Source organism: Crinia signifera, chromosome 12 (assembly GCF_055691185.1).
Source record: "Crinia signifera chromosome 12, ASM5569118v1, whole genome shotgun sequence".
NCBI lineage: Eukaryota > Metazoa > Chordata > Amphibia > Anura > Myobatrachidae > Crinia > Crinia signifera.
In genome coordinates this window covers 72763084-72782892 of record NC_139228.1, presented here as the reverse complement: position 1 = coordinate 72782892, position 19809 = coordinate 72763084, and the positions used below count along the sequence as shown (strand labels likewise).

At 48.2% G+C, this 19809-nt stretch overlaps 2 protein-coding genes across 3 annotated transcripts in view; one reads left to right on the top strand and one right to left on the bottom strand.

The window, feature by feature from the left end:
- The window catches only part of SAV1 (salvador family WW domain containing protein 1), an 18221-nt gene extending 1263 nt beyond the window's left edge, over nucleotides 1–16958 (top strand). Inside the window, exons 2-5 of the mRNA XM_083166907.1 lie at nucleotides 1153–1599; nucleotides 3336–3606; nucleotides 5263–5418; nucleotides 15515–16958. Coding sequence (XP_083023033.1) covers nucleotides 1153–1599; nucleotides 3336–3606; nucleotides 5263–5418; nucleotides 15515–15716 — 1076 coding nt within the window. The 3' untranslated portion in view covers nucleotides 15717–16958. The remainder of the gene's footprint in view (nucleotides 1–1152; nucleotides 1600–3335; nucleotides 3607–5262; nucleotides 5419–15514) is intronic.
- Nucleotides 16531–19809, bottom strand: part of ATL1 (atlastin GTPase 1) — a 43555-nt gene continuing 40276 nt past the window's right edge. The window contains exons 14-15 of one of the 2 annotated variants that reach the window (XR_014466259.1): nucleotides 18532–19387; nucleotides 16531–18321 (exon numbers count right to left, since the gene is read on the bottom strand). Coding sequence is in view for 1 of the 2 variants with exons in the window: in XM_083166904.1 (XP_083023030.1) it covers nucleotides 19280–19387 (108 nt within the window). In the remaining variant the exon portion in view is untranslated. Of the gene's footprint in view, nucleotides 19388–19809 lie in introns of both variants that reach the window. The other variant, XM_083166904.1, reaches the window with a different exon arrangement.

Here is a 19809-nt window from a genome sequence, read left to right as displayed (position 1 = left end):
TGCGCAAAACCCAGGATTGTAGGCAGGTGGAAATTCTACCAGTTGAAATAACCCGGGTTGTGAGACCTACATTTCAACCTTGGTCTCTGCAGTGTAAACGGGTAACTTGGGTCGATGCGACCTAAGTCCCATTCACTGCAATGCAAAAGCTGACGCTGGGAAATGCTCTCATCTACCAGCCCCGACCCCACCTCCCGATGATGTCACCCGAACGGCATTATGCCGGGTGGGGACTAAAGTGTGGAAAAGGGTTCACAAGCCGGGTATAATATCCTTGGTGCGACCCGCCTTGTAGATGGAGAAGGGGTATTACACTCCCATCTGTTGTAAACTCATATCCCTTTCACACCGCACAAATAACCTGGGTTCAACCAGAGTTGTCGACCCAGGTCACTATGCGTTGTGAAAACACCGTTTGGGGGAAAAAAAAAGGGTTTTAGCAGGGTTGGACCCGGGTCGATGGGCAGTGAAAACAAGTAACCCAGGTTGAGCGACCAGGGTCCCATTCACAGTAAATGGAGGAGGCAATGTCTGCTCCAAGCGCTGCTTCAGCCACCACATCGATATGTGCTGAGCGATCTACATTGTCCAGCAACATCTCCCAGTGTGTAGGCTGCACTGCAGTGTAAAATCAGGCTGCACCCAGTACAGTAGTTGATTTTTGCAAAATCTGCCTGCCGCTGACTACATGTCCCACAAAGCCACAGAAAGTCATTCCCATGCTCTTGTGCCTATTTTAATCCCTCCCCATGTCTCCAATTAAATTAAATTAAAAAAAAGTGTGTGCATATATTTATTTATTATTATTTTTTTATATGTATATATTTCAATGAAAAGAAAACCTTTTAGTTCACAGTACAATGTTAAGTATGTCTGGCAGTTGGGGGTCTTTAAAGAGAAATTCTGGGATAGGTCTTTGGGTCCTGATCTATGCTTACTATAATTTAAGAGACTGTTTGGGCATTGTTATTTGTTGTGCTGCATTAAGAAATGGTGGGCTCTGATTGGCTTATTTGAGGCCTGGTACTGGAGAGCAGTCTCCAATCAGCATTTGGAATGAGTCTACCTATTACATTATGGTACATGCCTGTCTTAATATAAATAAGTATAAATGTTTGAGAACTGGTTGTTACAGTCTGTCCTTGTTTTCAGATCTGATGCCTTCTTTCATTCGCCATGGCCCAACCATCCCCCGACGGACCGATATCTGCCCACCAGATCCCTCTCCTTCCTCGTACAGCCCTGCAGGGGACGGGGTGGTCCCTCGAAACCACAGTTTCTTGCGGACTCCCGTCCAGAGACCTCCCATGGAGATTTTACGCAGGGAGAGCAACAGACTTTCGGCCCCCTCCTACCTAGTCCGAGGGCTGGGGGACGTGCCCAGGGAATATGGGTCCTCCTCTCAGTCCTTTTTAACAGATGGCAATTCCGGTCTGGAGAACGGAGATGCAAACACGCGGTATTTCTGCTCAGACCAGCACTACGATGGACAGAGGCGAAAGCAGCTCGGGGACCGTGCACACGAGGACTATAGGTTTTATGAACATGGGGGTGATCACGTACAGAGGATTCTGCATGGGCAAGGCCGACATCCTGCAGGTAAGAGCTAAGCGCCCATTGGTGCACTAATCCCACCAAGGGGATTGTCACCTCTATGATTAGGTAGTGTCCAGGACTAAGGGATTATTTTATGTTTATAAATGTGATCTCATAGAAGTCATAGGTCACCAGTAGTGTCAGCTGATTGGTGGAATTGTTTATGGTGACATGGTCAATGGATACCACAGCCAGTTATGGTTTGCTATTGTTAATCTACTATTTAGGGGCTATTCAAACCTGGATTCTGACTGTTGGACCCTGGCCCGTTTTCACCCAGCTTGACAGTATAACGACAGGAGGAATTCAATGTTTTGCCTGTCCACTGTGGATTGTCGTGATACGCCAGTAAAATTCGACAATCCACTGCCGTTTTCAACTTAACAGATCCGACTGGTTTTAAAGTCTGAGCCGTTTTGTCGAAATCCGCCTTCGGAAATGACTGCATTGAATAGGCGGCGGCCGCTAATTCCCCTGTCAGAAATAGCGGCGGTGATTGGATACCCCCCCCCCCCCCTCTGTTAATAAAACTGCGGATCTACACCCCCCCACCCCACCCCCCCTTCACTTACCATTTCCACCTCGCTGGCTCTTCTCAGCGATGTGGAAACAATGAGTGTGGCCATCAAATCTACGGGGCTCGCCACAAAATGCAGCGGGCTCACTGCATTTGTGGCGAACCTCGCCGTTTGAGGGAAACTCCTTCGCCGGCAGCATTGAATACCGCCCATAGATTGTAAGCTCCTCTGGTGCAGCGATGGAAACCCATGATAACAACGGTATTTATTTGAAAGATGAGATATCTATTAATATCAGTATAATATAATAGACAGTACGACGATCAGCTTTGTAAGTGAAGACCCCCTTTAGGCCGTGATTCAACACCGCTAGGTAAGCAGGGGTCATTCACTGCTTAATGCCGCCCTGCCGAACGCCCACTCCCCACAGCCGCCGAATCCCCTCGGTACCTTACGAGGGGATGTGTCCGCTAACACCTCCATTCTGATGCTTCCGCTAGCGGGATAAATCATTCGATGATCGCCAACCATCGACTGATTTCTTCTGCCTTTGCTAGTAAGTCAGTGTGAACGGACAGGGTGGGCGGCTGACGTCACCGCCCCAACAGCGTGCCCATGGGAACGCCCATAAAATGCTAGGCAAGCCCCGTTCCCCCAGCCGTCCGGCCTTGTCCTTCCCTCCCCTGCAAATAATGGCCCGGCAAGTGTGTAACTCGCCAAAGCCGGGGTCTGCACCTGTGCCAATACGTGCAAGTGCAGACCCCCCCCCCCAACACCATCGAAACGGAATTCGCCCCATTCCGATTGGTGATGAATTAGGCCCTTAATTTCCGTAATGTTGGGGAAAGCTTTGCATTAGTTGCCAGATGCATTTTTCTTGTCGAATCCGCTTGTTAGATTTTAGTGGCCCTTTAATGTAACCTTTTAAATCTGACAGTGTTCCAAAAACAACAGAGATGTGCTCATCCTCTCTGGTATGAATCGGATTCCTAGGGGAGGGGTCTGTAACTCTCCTACATTCCCGGCTATGTTATAACTGCTGGCCGGGTGAATGAACCTTTCAGGCTGTTCATGGTCCTTGTCCAGCACTGTTGTAGCTGTGTGTGACTAGAACATCCCTTCATACGGACCGTGCATAGGAGTGTGTGTTGGTGCGCGGTCTTGTTGCACCCAGTCCTCTGCAGTTTGGATGGCAGTAATTGGCTTTTATTTCCGGTACAGGAATAGGAAGGATCGCAGCTACCTCGTTAGGGAACTTGACCAATCATAGCTCGGAAGATATGCCCCTTCCTGGCGGCTGGTCGGTGGACTGGACGATAAGAGGGCGGAAGTACTACATCGACCACAACACCAACACTACGCATTGGAGCCATCCCCTGGAGAGGGAAGGATTACCCCCTGGCTGGGAACGCGTGGAGTCTGCAGAGTTTGGCGTCTATTATGTGGATCACATTAATAAAAGAGCGCAGTACAAGCATCCGTGTGCGCCAAGGTAAGTCACGGGAAATGCATCCATGTATTCATTTAGCGTTGTGTACATCATTTTTTAAACATTTTGTGTGACAATGCTTAAGGTGCCCATACACGGAGCGAAGGAGCGGTGCGATGAGATGCGCGCTCCCCTCACACCGCACATAAAGTATGCGCTGCCCGCACGGAGCTTGCATCCATCGCATGCATTTTGAATTAGATGAGATGCAATCCAGTTCAAAACGCAGTTATCGCTCTGTGTATGGGCACCTTGACTCATTCGGTGCAGAGTTCTTCTGAATATTGGATGATTTGTGGGAACACGGCTTGTTTAGACATTAGGAATGCGGAACCTGGGGGTCTATTAACTAATGTCATGTACACCAGCTCGACCCGGCGGCATCGGACGGGAGGGAGGGACCGGGGGGAGGAGGGAGGATACTGCATTGAGCAGCATAGAACTGCATTCGATTTGGAGATTGAAGCAGAAATATGCTGCCCATACACTAGGGAGATATTGCATACAATCCTTCGATGTCGTCTGCATCGGTGCGATAATCTGAAGGATTATATGTACATTGAATGTGTCCCCCCAATGCAATACGTGGGCCTTCCAGTCGCATGTTGCATTGAAAAATATTATGTGCTGCACACATTTATCGCATTGCATGTCCTTTTTAACCACGTGCAATTGCTCATAATGCAATCGGTGGGTGGCGGTGTAGCAGAGCGTGCGGCGATAGTCAGCGGTGGGCGGCAGAATTTAAAAGAAAAACTTTTCGAAACCCTGGGCGGCCCTCTGTTTTTGAAAAGTTTTTTTTTTTTTTATTCTGCCAGCTCTCCTACTGCCGCTCCAGCACCCTATTGCATGTGACAGGTGGCATGCGACATCGGGTGCTTGATAAAAGCACAGGATGAGATGGGACATCGCATTGCGATGTTGCATCACATCCGATTGCACAAGTGTATCGGCATCGATAGACGTGGGGCCGCGCTTTAGGTTCCAAATCGAATGCAGCGAACACCGTTCCATTCAGTGTCATTTTCGATTCGGACTATATAGTCCAAATAGAATTGGAAACAAAGACACTGAATCGAACAGTCTGCACACAGCATGAGCGTGGGAAAGTAACAGCCCCTCACTGTCATGTTACAGGCGGGGTTTCCAAAATGAAATGGGTGGGTCTCTCTCTGGCCTAGTAAATAGACAACATACGGACTGACGTGGAGATCAATACAAGTCCGTGTTAATGTCTTGTGCATTGTGCACACGTTACTAAATGTAGACATTCGCTTGTGTTTACGTTTTACACACTTCTCGTTTCATAAGCCATCCGTTCCCATTGTGTGGCAAAAGATGTGTCTGAAAACAAGAGTATGTAATTATTGTCCAGCTCTGCGTAGCCGGCAATTACAGTCCATCTGCTGCAAGAGGAGGTGAGACAGCTCTGCGTCCTCCGTACTCATATACTCCGCTCTGTAGCAAGATGCATCCACAAACCACATTGGGAGGAACCCTTTTTTCAAACATTTCTGCTTGCAGCTTTGGGGGGGCCCATTAGACCACTGAATCGTCCCCTATTGAACTGCTGATCAGTACTGGTTACAGACAGAAGGGTCGCTGGGTGGAATGTTAGTTGTATGGCTGCTCACTCCGGCCTTGGTGTTTCTCCTGCAGCGTTCCCCGCTACGACCAGCCCCCTCCGCTCCCACCTCCAGTAACTTATCAGCCGCAGCAGGTGGAGAGAAGCCAAGCACTGCTGGTGCCTGCCAATCCATACCATACAGCCGAGATCCCAGACTGGCTACAGGTGTATGCCAGGGCCCCTGTAAAGTAAGTTGTTGCTATGCTTTTGTATGTCTTTATTATTATTGCACTTCTTCAACTGGTTTGCTTTGTGTTTTATTCCCCTCCACTCTTATTGGCTGGATAGCAGGACATGATGTCATAGCACAGGTGGTAGCTAAGCGTGGAATGTTCACCTGTCCTCTGCAGGAGCTGAGAGCATATGTGTGTGTGTATCGTCTGGGCCCCTCCCATATTGCCCCCCTTGATCTTGCAGGTAGCTATGCTCCCCTTGTTTGTGTCTTTATCTTGCTGTCCGCTACACCCCACATCTTAATACTGCTGGCAGCATAGCATGTGTGTGACATCATCCCCTCCCCTTATCTCGCTGGTAGCTTTGGGCCCTCCTTATATCCACTGGCAGCTTTGGTCCCCACAACCCCCTCCCCCCCCCCTCCTTTCTCAATGCTTACTGGCAGCTCCCCCTCTCATGCACCACCATCTCCTTATCTCACTGTCAGATTTGGGCCTCCCCTTCTCATCTCAGTGGCAACATTGGTCCCCCCTTCTTTATCTTACTACTTAACACTCTCTTGATTTGTTTGGATGCTGTCTGCGCAGTAACTATGATCTCAGTCTGTTTTGCCCCTGGGGAATAGAACCGCAAGTGTAGGGTGCAGAATGGAAATGGATAGTTACCTCTTTGGAACTGCTCCATTGCTGCTGTTGCTCTTCATACCCGATCCTTAATGCCCTAAATTGTGTGTGTGTCAGGGGCATAAACTAATTATAAGACCACACAGCGTAAAGTGCAGCAGATTCTAGTGCAGGACTTTTGTCCTGCTTTGTGCACATATTTTTCTTTAAAACTACAAAACCTCCCAAAGGTCCCTCAGCCAAGTCTGAGCAGTCATTTCAGTTTAGATATTTATTTATATAAGTTAATAATCTAGATATACGTCATTTTTTTATTTTTAAAGAGTTTTTTTTTTTTTGCTGGTGTGCATGGAGGGGATTGTGTTAGGATTTCAGCGGTGCGTTCATTCCATCTCTTAACATACGTATACCAGTATAATAAAGCCCAGTTGACAGTAATTGCTGGTAACATGATGGGAAACACCCCCCCCACCCCCTCTCACATAGGGCCTTATTCTAGTTCACTCTTTTAGTGAGGCAAATTTCTTCTCATATGGACAAAACCATGTGCACTGCAGGTGGGGCAGATGTAACATGTGCAGAGAGTTAGATTGGGTGGGGTTTTACTTCAAAGTGAGATCTATATTGCAGTGTACAAATAAAGCAGCCAGTTATCTCCCTGCACAGAAACACAATACCTCACCCAAATCCAGGGCTGGGCAACACCGGCCCTCCAGGTGTTAATGAACTACACATCCCAGGATGCTTTGCATTAGTTTTGCTATGTGGCCATGCTGAAACTGATGCAAGGCATGCTGGGATGTGTAGTTCATCAACATCTGGAGGGCCGGTGTTGCCCAGCCCTTCCCAAATCTAATTGGTGCTCTGCACATTTTACATCTGCCCCCTGCAGTGCAGCATGGTTTAGTCCATCTAAGAAGGATTTTGTCAGAGTGAACTAGAATAAGGCTCATTCCGTGGCTTAGCGTTCTTTGCAGCATATTATTCACCATAAGTGTAAGTGGTGTACAGATGGCAGAGGAACACAGAAGAGGGGCTTATTTACTAAGATGGGCGTTCTATTGAAGATGGGATGTTGCTATGGGCAACCAATAAGATTCAAGCGATTTATCTTCTAGAAGGTGCGAAATAAATAGATTGTGATTGGTTGCTGCGGGCGACATCCCATCTTCAGTAGAACTCCCATCTTGGTAAATAAACTCGATGGACTCTACTTTACATTCTCCTGTCCTGTGTTGTTGTGTTTTTTTTTTTTTTATTTGCGGGGGAAAAAATTGTATATATTGTTATGTAATATTTTCACCACTAGGTGATTCATCGCGCCCTACGGGCACTCTTCACACCGTCGTAGGGGGCTACGCCCCATTAAATGCCTTTGCAGGGACAGGCTCCTTTATACCCCTTTCACACCAGCCTAAATTCCTGGGTTGAGTCCAGGAACAACCCGGTACTACCTCTGGTGTGAAAGGTACCCGGGACAAATTACCGGGCTAATTTGCCGGCAATCCAACCCTGCTAGATAGCAGGGTTGTCCCCGAGTTCAACCCGGGGACCTGGCTGGTGTGAAAGGTGTAGGGTATACTTACCCGGGTTGCCGGGTCCTCCGTGTCCTGTCCGACGGGAATTAATGTAGGCGGTGGGCGCAAATGACGGGACAGCCGGTGGATGATGATGACGCAGCTCACCGGCGCCGGAGAGCTGCGTCATCTTCATCCGCCACCTGTCCCATCATTTACGCCGCTGCCTGTGTGGATCCCTGGCATGTGTGGAGGACCAGCAACCGGGGTGAGTATTCTCCCCGCCGACTGCCCGACGTCATCCCGCCGACTGCCCACCTCCTGCCGGCCTCCTTCCCGCACCAGAAAATGCAGGGACATTTCTGGTGTGAATGGGTCCAAACCCAGGAATGTTTTGTCCCTGCATTTCTGGTGTGAAAGGGGTATAAGGAGCCCTGTCCCAGCGGGCAGCAGGGTATACATTGTTGCAAAATGCTTGCATTTTACAATGCAATCGTAGGCGTTGCAGGTCGGCTTTGCACCCCGGGGCTATCCGCATTCTGGGTTGGGGATAGGCAATTGTAGCCTACGGCTACACATGGCAGTGGGCGAGGGGCAGTGCGGTGAGGGGGTTTTGGGGAAGGGGGGTGGGTCAGTGCGTAACAGCGCATGCGCAGAGCCCCAGGCTCCGTGCATCGCAAGGAGAGGCTCCTTTAGGAGCCCTGTCCCTGCGGCCATCAGGTTATACATTGGGGCAAAATTTTGGCTTTTACAAAGCAATTGTGGGGGTGTACTGTTGTGGGGTAGGGGTATGTTGGGTTATGGATGTTGTTGCTGTGCTGTAAGTGTAGGTAGGTGTAAAGTGCATGGGTTGGTGGTGTAGTGGTGGAAAGAAAGTGGGGGGGGGTGTGTGTGTGAATTGTGGGAGCATGAAGGGGTGTTACAATAGAGTGCAAAAAGTACCTGTTATCCGTTGGTGGTATAGTGCTGGCCTGGTGTCGGCAGACATGCAGGTTAGAGGGGAGTGGGCGGTTCGTGTCCAGGGCGGGCGGTGGTGGCAGGCATCGGCCACAGTAGTTGTGCGGCAGGAGGGGGTGCCAGGCAGCGGGCACAGGGTAAAGTCAGCTTGCGGGGCTGAGCGCTGGCTTTTGGCAGTAGGAGGCAGCGGGCGCACGGTCTTCATAGTCTGTGCGGAGCGTGTTCGCGTGAGACTTGGATTGTGCTGCCGTCCAAGTCTGTGGCTGCAGCACGAGATCACGAGACACTGCCCCGAGCGCAGGAGCTGAGGCAGAGGGAGCGTGTAGGTGTTTAATGTTTTTTCCGGTGGGCGTTATTGCGGGGGTTAGGTGGACAGAGTGCAGGGGCAAATGTCTCATATATTTGGCGTGCGTCTATAAGGCTGGGTGGGGGGTGGAGTTTCATGTTTGACCCCACCCAGCGTGATAGACACACTCTGGGGATGATTGACAGATGTAGCCAAATATATGAGATTGCTTTGGTCGACACTTAAAAAGGTTGACATGGTTTTTTTTTTGTTTAATTTTGCTGTCCACGTGGACTCGGATTGAGAGCGATAGTGTGCCAGTAGCAGAAGGATTGGACGGGGGCACCTGACCCGCAGCAGCGGTACACTAATTGGGGGTACACCTGCAGGGGTGGTCGACAAGTGACCTAGACATTGCCGGTGTGATATTCCACTACCAGATTCTAGTTACGGGATTTGGTCCATAGCACTATTTGGGGTCTCGGCTCACTAGTGACAGGTGATAGCGCACAACTTTACACTGAGTCCTTTGTATATTGATACTTTTGTATATGTCTTTGTTATGTCTGTGACTTTTATTGATGATCGCAACAGGTGTTTACTTATATTGTGTATTGTATATTATATTATGAAGCCCGTCCATCTAGGCAAGGTGTTCTGCCGATGCAGGGCTTAGGCGATCTGAGTTCCACGTGTATTTTTTTTTTTCTGCTATCATTGATCAGTGAATTTGATTGGATTTTTTTTTTATTACTCTAGTGTGATCCTATTGGTGGCTATTTGTAAACGGGGGGGGGCTTTTGTTTGCTTTCTAGTTTGATCATAAATACACATTTATCATTTTGTTAGCTGAATATATATTCTAATCAGTATGTTTGTTTTTGAGCAATAGACACATGGCACTGGGCGGGTTAGTCTGCTTTTCAGTAAAGCTAACGTGCTGCTTGGTACTGCTGTAAATGGATCCGATACGATTTGCCGGCGGTCGGAATCCCGACACTGGAATCCCGACCGCCGAAATCCCGACAAGGGGGGGACATGGATCGCCCCCCCTTGCGGGCTCGCTGCGCTCGCCACGCAGCGGGCCCGGTGCCTCGCTACGCTCGGCACGCTATTTTATTCTCCCTCTATGGATGTCGTGGACACCCACGGAGGGAGAAAGTTTCGGGATTTCGGCGGTCGGGATTCCAGTGTCGGGATTCCGACCGCCGGCAAATTAACTGCATCCCCTGTAAATACCTACGGGGCGATTTCAATTGTTTTTGCTCACTTAATCTCCAATCTAAAGTGACGAGAGAAAGGAAGTTGCAATGCAAAGGGTTTTTTATTTTTTATTGCACCCAAATATAAAAGTGCGGAGGCGATCGTTGGTGAGGGTGGTTTGTATGGTATTGAAGGTTTGGGAGAAATCCCCGCCGTCCACTTAAATGGCGAGGTTCGCCCCAAATGCAGCGGGTCGGCTGCATTTTGTGGTGAGCCACGCCGTTTTAATGGGCACACTCACCATCAGAGCATTGAATACCGCCCACATGACGAGCTATCGGCACTGCTCGCTGTCAGAGCATTGAATACCGCCCACATGACGAGCTATCGGCACTGCTCGCCGTCAGAGCATTGAATACCGCCCACATGACGAGCTATCAGCACTGCTCGCCGTCAGAGCATTGAATACCGCCCACATGACGAGCTCGCCCACATGACGAGCTATCAGCACTGCTCGCCATCAGAGCATTGAATACCGCCCACATGACGAGCTATCAGCACTGCTCGCCGTCAGAGCATTGAATACCGCCCACATGACGAGCTATCAGCACTGCTCGCCGTCAGCATTAAATACCGCCCACATGACGAGCTATCGGCACTGCTCGCCATCAGAGCATTGAATACCGCCCACATGACGAGCTATCAGCACTGCTCGCTGTCAGAGCAGTGAATACCGCCCACATGACGAGCCATCTGCACTGCTCGCTGTCAGAGCAGTGAATACCGCCCACATGACGAGCTATCGGCACTGCTCGCTATCAGAGCATTGAATACCGCCCACATGGCGAGCTATCGGCACTGCTCGCCGTCAGAGCATTGAATACCGCCCACATGACGAGCTATCGGCACTGTTTGCCGTCAGAGCATTGAATACCGCCCACATGACGAGCTATCGGCACTGCTCGCTGTCAGAGCATTGAATACCGCCCACATGACGAGCTATCGGCACTGATACCGCCCACATGACGAGCTATCGGCACTGCTCACTGTCAGAGCATTGAATACCGCCCACATGACGAGCTATCGGCACTGATACCGCCCACATGACGAGCTATCGGCACTGCTCGCCGTCAGAGCATTGAATACCGCCCACATGAAGAGCTATCGGCACTGCTCGCCATCAGAGCATTGAATACCGCCCACACGGCAAGCTATCGGCACTGCTCGCTGTCAGAGCATTGAATACCGCCCACATGACGAGCTATCGGCACTGCTCGCCATCAGAGAATTGAATACCGCCCACATGACGAGCTATCTGCACTGCTTGCCGTCAGAGCATTGAATACCGCCCACATGACGAGCTATCGGCACTGCTCGCCGTCAGAGCATTGAATACCGCCCACATGACGAGCTATCTGCACTGCTTGCTGTCAGAGCATTGAATACCGCCCACATGACGAGCTATCGGCACTGCTCGCCATCAGAGAATTGAATACCACCCACACGGCAAGCTATCGGCACTGCTCGCCATCAGAGCATTGAATACCGCCCACATGACGAGCTATCAGCACTGCTCGCCATCAGAGAATTGAATACCACCCACACGGCAAGCTATCGGCACTGCTCGCCATCAGAGCATTGAATACCGCCCACATGACGAGCTATCAGCACTGCTCGCCATCAGAGAATTGAATACCACCCACACGGCAAGCTATCGGCACTGCTCGCCATCAGAGCATTGAATACCGCCCACATGACGAGCTATTGGCACTGCTCGCCATCAGAGCATTGAATACCGCCCACATGACGAGCTATTGGCACTGCTCGCCATCAGAGCGTTGAATACCGCCCACACAGTTTAGCCACAATTAGCGGCTAATCCCATCTGAAGAATTAACTCCTATTGAGTGTCTAAATCACTGTCTTCAGCCCAATTTCTTCTAGCACCTCAGGAGCCGATGAGAAGACTTTTCACCCCCACGGTGTCTAAACGAAGAAACGGTTAACTTGCTTAATTTTTCAGCCCCTAGTGGTAATCACTGGGAGCAGCATTTGAATTCCACTCCACCCCCAAGCCCCACCCCCACCCCCCTGCTTTGTAACATAAAGTTGATTACAGTACATGTGCCAGCCTATCCGTTGTATATAAATAATGTAAGTAAGTGACACATTGTATAGTAAATCACAGCTCCTAGTCCGTAGATGTGCAGGATTAAATTTGTTTTTTAATCGTTGGTTGTGCTTCAATACGTGACTAAAAAAGCCCACCAGCCAATCACAATGCATCACCATTGTGCTCTGCCAGGTTACCTGGAAACTGTGACAGTGATGTGCAGCCACCCCCTAAGCAAGGTACGGTCACTAGGTGGACACTCTGAAGGTTAACAATGGAAAGGTGAACATTCAAAAGGTCGACATAGGTTTCTTTCCATTGTTGACCTAATGCTTGTGTCGATCTTCAGACGCTGTCGACCTTAGCCACGTCGACTTATTTCAGCGGTTGATCTTTAGTGGTTGTCCTAATGTATGTCAACCTTCACTGAGTCGACTCTATGATCCATACCCCCCTAAGCAAGGCTACTTCAGGGTATCGACTAAGTAAGTGAAAAGGGGTAAAATGTTCCACCTGGCCCTATAGAAGCCAGGCACATCAGCTAGTGTTGTGTCATTACCGGAAGGGTAATGATTGTTGTGTTCTGTCCTCCGGGGCGATGGATGGGACCCAGCACAGAGCAGGAATTGCCTGCAGCATGTTTGGGAGTGCGGGGGAACAGGATCTGTTTGTGTAAGGAAAGTACTAGCCCTTGTTTGCCTTTTGTGTTGAACAAATACTCTCTCACTGGTGGTGCACGTAATTAAAGTTACTTTCTCTAAATGAGCTTCCTTTTCCGGAGCCGGAGTGGTGCAACTGTGGGTTACTAAGGCACAGAAACCATAAGGCTCTCTCTCAGCCAGTCAGCGGCCGGTCTATCTTTTGAATTTTCAAATTCTGCTGCCGCTGTCCGCAGTGTCCGCTCACTCAGCACTTCCCGGACACTGCGGACTGCCCGCTCTGCCGCTGCACCCAGGTGCTTCACGCAGCCTGGACCCCACACTGCCCAGGTTTTTTTTTTGTTTTTTTTTTCCACCAGGCGTTTTGTGCTGCTCGCATACTTCACATTTGTACGGATCGGACCAACACATCATTGGTGCTAAAAAGCACCCGTGATGTGCAGGTGATGGGTCCAATCTGACAGATTGAATCTGCAGTAGGGTCCGACCCGATGTGCACGGGACCGCGGGTCGGATGGGACGTCAAACACGTCTGATTTGGGCCGATTTCTCGACCTGATCCATCGGAATCAGGCGAAATTAGCCCAAATCGGATAAGTGTATGGGCACCTTTACACCGACAATCCTAAACCAATTTATGTAAAAAGGCGTAAACCACCGTTCCACTTCTTTACAGGAAATCCATATAAAATGACTGTATAAGGTCTACGTCTGAGTCAGAGAAGCCACTTAGTCTCAGAGGATACCGGTAGATGCCCAAAATGTGGGTACCACTCTGCCACCCTTTTTCATAATTTCTGGTCATATGGACACATTAAACGGGGTACTTGTGTATTATCACGGCGCCCCCATATTTCCATCACAGGGCATTGTACAACCATGCCATATGATCACATGCGATGCGACGCGATTGTACCCGGTTTTTAATTGTACAGGCACCCAGATGCCTGATTCCCATGTTAAATGCCCCCCCGACCCGATTTTAGATTGTACACCCACCCTGATGGGTAATGACTATGTTAAATCCCCCCCCCCCCCCCCCCCCCATTGTTAACGCCACCCCACTATCAACGCGAACCCGAAGCATGGCGAGCGCAGTGTTACGCGTCCTCCGACCTTTTCATACCCCCACTATCACGTCGGCATGGAGTTGATTTTATATAGTGTGGCGAGCCACCGAGCCCGAAGCGTGGCGAGCGGACGCGTAAAACTTGTGAAGTAATGCGCGTCCCCTCGCGGGGCTCGCTGCGCTCGCCACACTATATAAAATCAACTCCACGCCGACGTGATAGTGGGGGTATGAAAAGGTCAGAGGACACGTACCGCCACGCTTCGGGTTGGCGTTGATAGTGGGGTGGCGTTAACAATGGGAGAGCATTTAACATAGTCATTACCCATTAGGGTGGGGATACAATAAAAAATCGGGTCTGGGTGGGCATTTAACATGGAAATCGCGTCGCATCGCATGCCCATTATAATGGCATGCAATATTAAAATTGTACACTCATCCCGTGGAAAGCCTCAAATTGGGTCCCATCGCATACCTTAATTAGTGGTATGCGATGGGCGCTGTGATAATACACAAGTACCTTAAACGGTTTGGGAATAAAATCATGGTCTACAGTATATCACCACTTCCTTCCACATCAATGTATCCCTGTATCTTATTACTCCTGATCACATTTCTCACTATATTGGTTATATGGTTTAAGTAGTATTCATGCGAAAGTGTGGTTTCATTGCCTAGGCAACCTATCAGCTTCCAGTATGTATGTTTATTGATGACCGTTTATCTTAGTAAACCCCCCCCCCCCCCGGTGAGGTACTGACATAGCAGGGAGGATGGAAACTTGTTTACAGCGTTAGAATGAGCTGACATCTGGTTCGTGCTACATCATTTGTTTTTAGCTCTTATACTCCGTGTCGTCAGTGGCGAATGATAACACTTTTATTGACATTGTGCAGTATCCGTCTAAACTTGACATGAATGTTTTGGTGTTTATCCCCTTGTATTTACTTGTTTTTATCTGTTTTGAGAACCACATGTTGTCCTGCTGGCTCAGTTCCACAATTCTTCTCACTTCTGTGGACGTGGTTTGGTTCATTCCATTAGTTATAGCCAGGGCCCCCATTGGGTGGTAGAACAGGCTATCTTGTATAACTTGATATAAACAAATTCCATGTTTCCCTCGAAGCAATGTAGCGGTAGGGTAGTCGGACACTGGGGGTCTCACCACTGGCACGCCGGGGGTTCAAGAGCTGTCCCGGGCCTCACAATTTCTGATGGCAGCCTGTGGTTGCTTATTGCTGGTCCGGTGGAAGCGAAGGGAAGGCTAATAGAATGCAGAGGTCCGGGTGCTCCGGCTCACTAGCTGCCCACAGGTGTTGATGGAGAACCCTTGACGTGTTTTCCATATGAGCCGAAACTACTGTTCCTGTGGAATGATGTTTTGACTGGTTACCCCCAGCTGGCGGTCTAACCGTGCGGTGGACATCCCCATCAGGGGGTGGGATGTACTAAGCATGCGCAGTACCCCCTGCCACTTACTGCATTGATACCAGCCGCATATGACTGTTTGTCGCCAGGACATTCATCCGTAACGCTTGTGATGTTGTGTAAAATGACAGAACTGTGTGACTGTTGGTGCAGCCGTGCTGTGATCTCCCTGTACGCGATGCAATGCTACAGCGATACTGTGAGTTCTCCACACGCAATGCAACGCCTCTCAACTCTCTCTCTTCCTGCTTACAGATACGACCACATCTTGAAGTGGGAGCTCTTCCAGCTGGCGGATTTGGACACGTACCAGGGCATGCTGAAGCTGCTTTTTATGAAAGAACTGGAGAGGATAGTAAAACTGTACGAAGCCTACAGGCAAGCGCTGATCACTGAGGTGGAGATGCGCAAACAGAGACAGCAGTGGTACGCCCAGCACAACAACAAGAACTTCTGAGCAAGCCTTTTCTCAGGACTGGAACCTGACCGCCCTGCGTTCAGTGCCTTACCTGCTCATGCAGACAACAGCCGTTTTTATAATAACCCCAAAATATTCTCTAGAAAGAGAATTTCACCCAAAATGAAACTTTGCCTTAGCCGTTGAACGACGAGGTGGTGCGGAACCGTGTAGCGTTTCTGTAGGTTGGAGCACCTCATTCAGTTGAGGAACCTCTACAGATAAGATACTTGGGTCCATGGTCTTTCTGGATGGCTTACACATGATGTTAGGTCAGGAGATTTGTCTGGAGTATTAATGAGGTAGAGCTATAAAGCAGTTATAAGTGTCCCATGGCAACCAATCAACTGCTCTGTATAATTTTATATTATGCAAATGATAGATGTTACTTCAGTGCTGATTGGTTGCCATAAGCCACTTCTCTGCTGGCTCACTTCTCCTCCCTTCTCACTGCTTCTTACATTTACCCCAATGTTAGGTAAAGTAACCCATAGTCTCTCAGCCCAGCAGAGGCCGCTGTTCAGAGGCGTAAAGCAATATTTACAGAGGCCTATGCATTCTCTAGAAACCAGTGAGCCACTACTTCCAAGAACCCCGAATATGGCTATACGGCACAGGTGTATAGGATTTGAATACCTGAAGTGGGCCTACACCGTCCGATGTAAACACCACAAAATGAAAATGAGCCCGCAAACGGAACCAAAGCAGAAACCGCACAGATTTTTCCACCTGTGCGCTGCCCCGTTGTGTTCATGAACTTGTGGTCATAGAGTTTTACCCTCTTCGTAACTGGAAATGAATCGTTGACGCAGCGGACGGGTGAGAAGATGTTTATTGGCGATATGGAGGATACATAACACAACTGCCGCCGGCGGTGCATACCGTTCATCGGCAACAGCGTTCCGATTCCATGGGAGATGACAACATACAGATCGCCCAGTGCCTTCATAAATATGTTAGCTATGTAAATGATGTATATTTATTATAACCATCAAACAACCTTGTGACTGAAATGTAGCCTATACATTTAATGCAATATTTACTATGCAAGTGTTTAAACGGTTGGGTATCAAGTACAATGTACACAAAGTGTATTCTCTTCTTATTAGTTCATAACGAGATACTTGTGATAATGTGAATATTAAATATCACTACAAACACAATCCAATGAATTTCCTTCCGATACCTCAGCTAATGCATGTCATTTGTGTTATTAAAATGACCTACGCCTTTTTCTACAAATCCGTGTTTCTTAGTGGTGCGACATTTTGTATTAACTCTCGTCTAATTTTATTTTGGTTTTGTTTTCCGCCCTATATGCACTATGGGTTTTTATTTATACAGTGACTTCACGAGTCTGCCTTAAGGAGATCATACCAAGACCATAACATTAGATAGGGGTTGTGCGACATTATTGGCTGATGTTGACCTTCAGTATTCGACCCAGTGCATGTTGAATTTCGTGCTGTCTACCTAAGGACCGTATACCGGTAATAGTGAGGGGTTGTGTTAGCTCTAGGTGATGTATTACAGGAAATCTATCGCTAAAGTACAAATCGATCCAGTTTGAAAATTCCTATTGTGACATTCAAAAATATACAAAGTCCCCGCAACATCATTGTACAGTATATATTTTTTTATTGGCTACCTGAGAGCTCCATTGCCTATATATAGGTCTAATACTGCAGTAGTCTAGCATTCGGACTGTAGTTTATGCATAGGATCAATTTAATATGTGAACCGCGTTACACCCACACACAGGGGTATAGTTACTTGCTGCATCTGTAAAACAGTTTTGTGAACTTTCTGATGCTCGGATTGGCTACAAGTTGTTGTAGCAGTAAACACTCAAATGCTCCGATTGGATATCGGTGTGACTCCCGATGCTGTGCAAAGCTGCAGTTTGGTTCTAAGTACTTGTAAGTATAGATCCCAGAAGGTGATAGGTAAGTAGGTATGCTGTATAGCAAGAAGTATTTTGTTAGTAGTAGCTGAATGTTACATGTGTATTCCAATATTACACTTTTAATACACATCCACTTGTATAGAAGCGTGTTCTACTAATATCATTGGCTTCAGGTTCACAATCCTAAATTGTCCCGTATGTGGTGCGTATACCACCATGTGATCTCAGCTGTAGGATATTTTACTTAGATGTGATGGTGTATTTAATAACACTTAGATGGGTTACCTATCCGAGCCCTTGTGTACCTAAGCAGTATAAATATGTTTAACTTGGTTTTTTTAAGAAGGGGGGGGGGTGTTCTAGTTTAATTTGTCAAATCTTTGGAGTGGGTCTGAAGGGCAATACAGCACAACTAAGGGAGTGTCTTTATTATATTGGACCCATTAACTGTACGTGGTGCAGGCAGCCATGTTCACAAACCAATATATTCATTACTTTTACTAGGAATCAGTGGTGGTGAATTAAGTTGGCTGCGTTGTCTCATACAATGGCTGGAAACGCTGCGTCTAGGTGGCATGATCCTAAACGGTCCGGTCAATGTGGTATAAGGTAAAGGGGGCGGATGTGATGTAGGATAACGCACTAGCCAATCAGCTGTGTTTGAAAATGACGGGCATTGATTGGATGGTGCGTTACCACCTTCCACTACATTACACTACATTCATTTACTAGGAATCAGTGGTGGTGAATTAAGTAGGCTCATACAATGGCTGGAAACGCTGTATCTAGGTGGCATGATCCTAAACGGTCCGGTCAATGTGGTATGAGGTAAAAGGGGGGGCGGATGTGATGTAAGATAACGCACTAGCCAATCAGCTGTGTTTGAAAATGACGGGCATTGATTACCACCTTCCACTTGACCAAGCTTAATACATTTGCCCCAAAGTTCTCAGTGCCCAAGGGTGGGACCATTTGAAGAGTGGGTTAAAAGGTTTCAAATGGGCAGTAGGAAATAGCATGGCCGGCAATAAGGCCTGCAACATGAACAAGGCGCTGCCGCAATCCTTGTTGGTGCACTTTTATAAAACGTTTTTGCTTCATAATGGTCTCCATAATACAACAAAATATACAACGTAGTAAAGTACAGGCAGCGATAGAGCTTGCAGAAGTCCAGAGCGCCTTCTGATGCTTTCGCAAGATCGCTTGTTGTAAACGCAATACATTACAGAGTGGCGTCCATTTTGTTTTCCCATCCGGTAACATAGGCCAGCAATGAGCTCTCTTATTAAGATTTAAAGTGCATATTTAAAATAAACTTACACGACAACAGAAAGCATAGATATTATAGAATAAATTATATCATTTAAAAATAAATGCGCGACCGCCAGAGTAGGTTTGGTTTTTGTGTCCCGGATTTGGACATGTGATGTTGGTCTAGAAATGGCGGAGTCCTGAGCAGGGAGGGTCCTGCAGTCACTGAAGACCAGCCGGTTGGAGTATGCGATGGTACAACACCACCTTTGGAAGATGATGTCATAGAGTGCATCACCATGACAACGCTTCCCAGTGAGTGGACACTGATGTGCATGCAGCTTGCATCGTGTAACTATTAGACGTTCTCTTGCCCTGGGTAACACAGGCCCACGTGGAACTACAGCTAGATGTTCCTCTCGTGCTCTTCAGCAGCCTCTGCGTGTGGGGTGGAGAAGGCATGGTGGTATAAGTGTCTATGGGTGGCTGCAGCGCTGTAAAGCTTGTAGAGTGCCTGAAAATAGAGAGCAACCGGAACGTCACAATGACTTCAACATCTATCCGTTACAATTGTATGTTATTACAGGTTGAGTTTCATTTAACGGAAATGCTCAGGGATTTTTACGGATTTTCGTTTTTTTTTTTTTTTTGCATACTTACCCGGTCCTCTGATGTCCACATTGGCCTTCGGAATCCTCTTCAGCTGCATCTCTGGTCCCAGAGGTGCATTCTGCGAGTACGCGGGCGCCTTGGTGGCGTCACCGGTGCGCTCTCGCAATGCACCCCTGGAACCAGAGGTGCTACTGAAGGGGGGGGGGGGGGGACAAAAAACTAGATATTCTGAAAAAAATGCAAAGCTTCAACTTCTATAAGGCCGTGTCTCCCAAACTCAGAACTGCAAAATGACCGATATCGTACAGTGATGTCACTAGGATC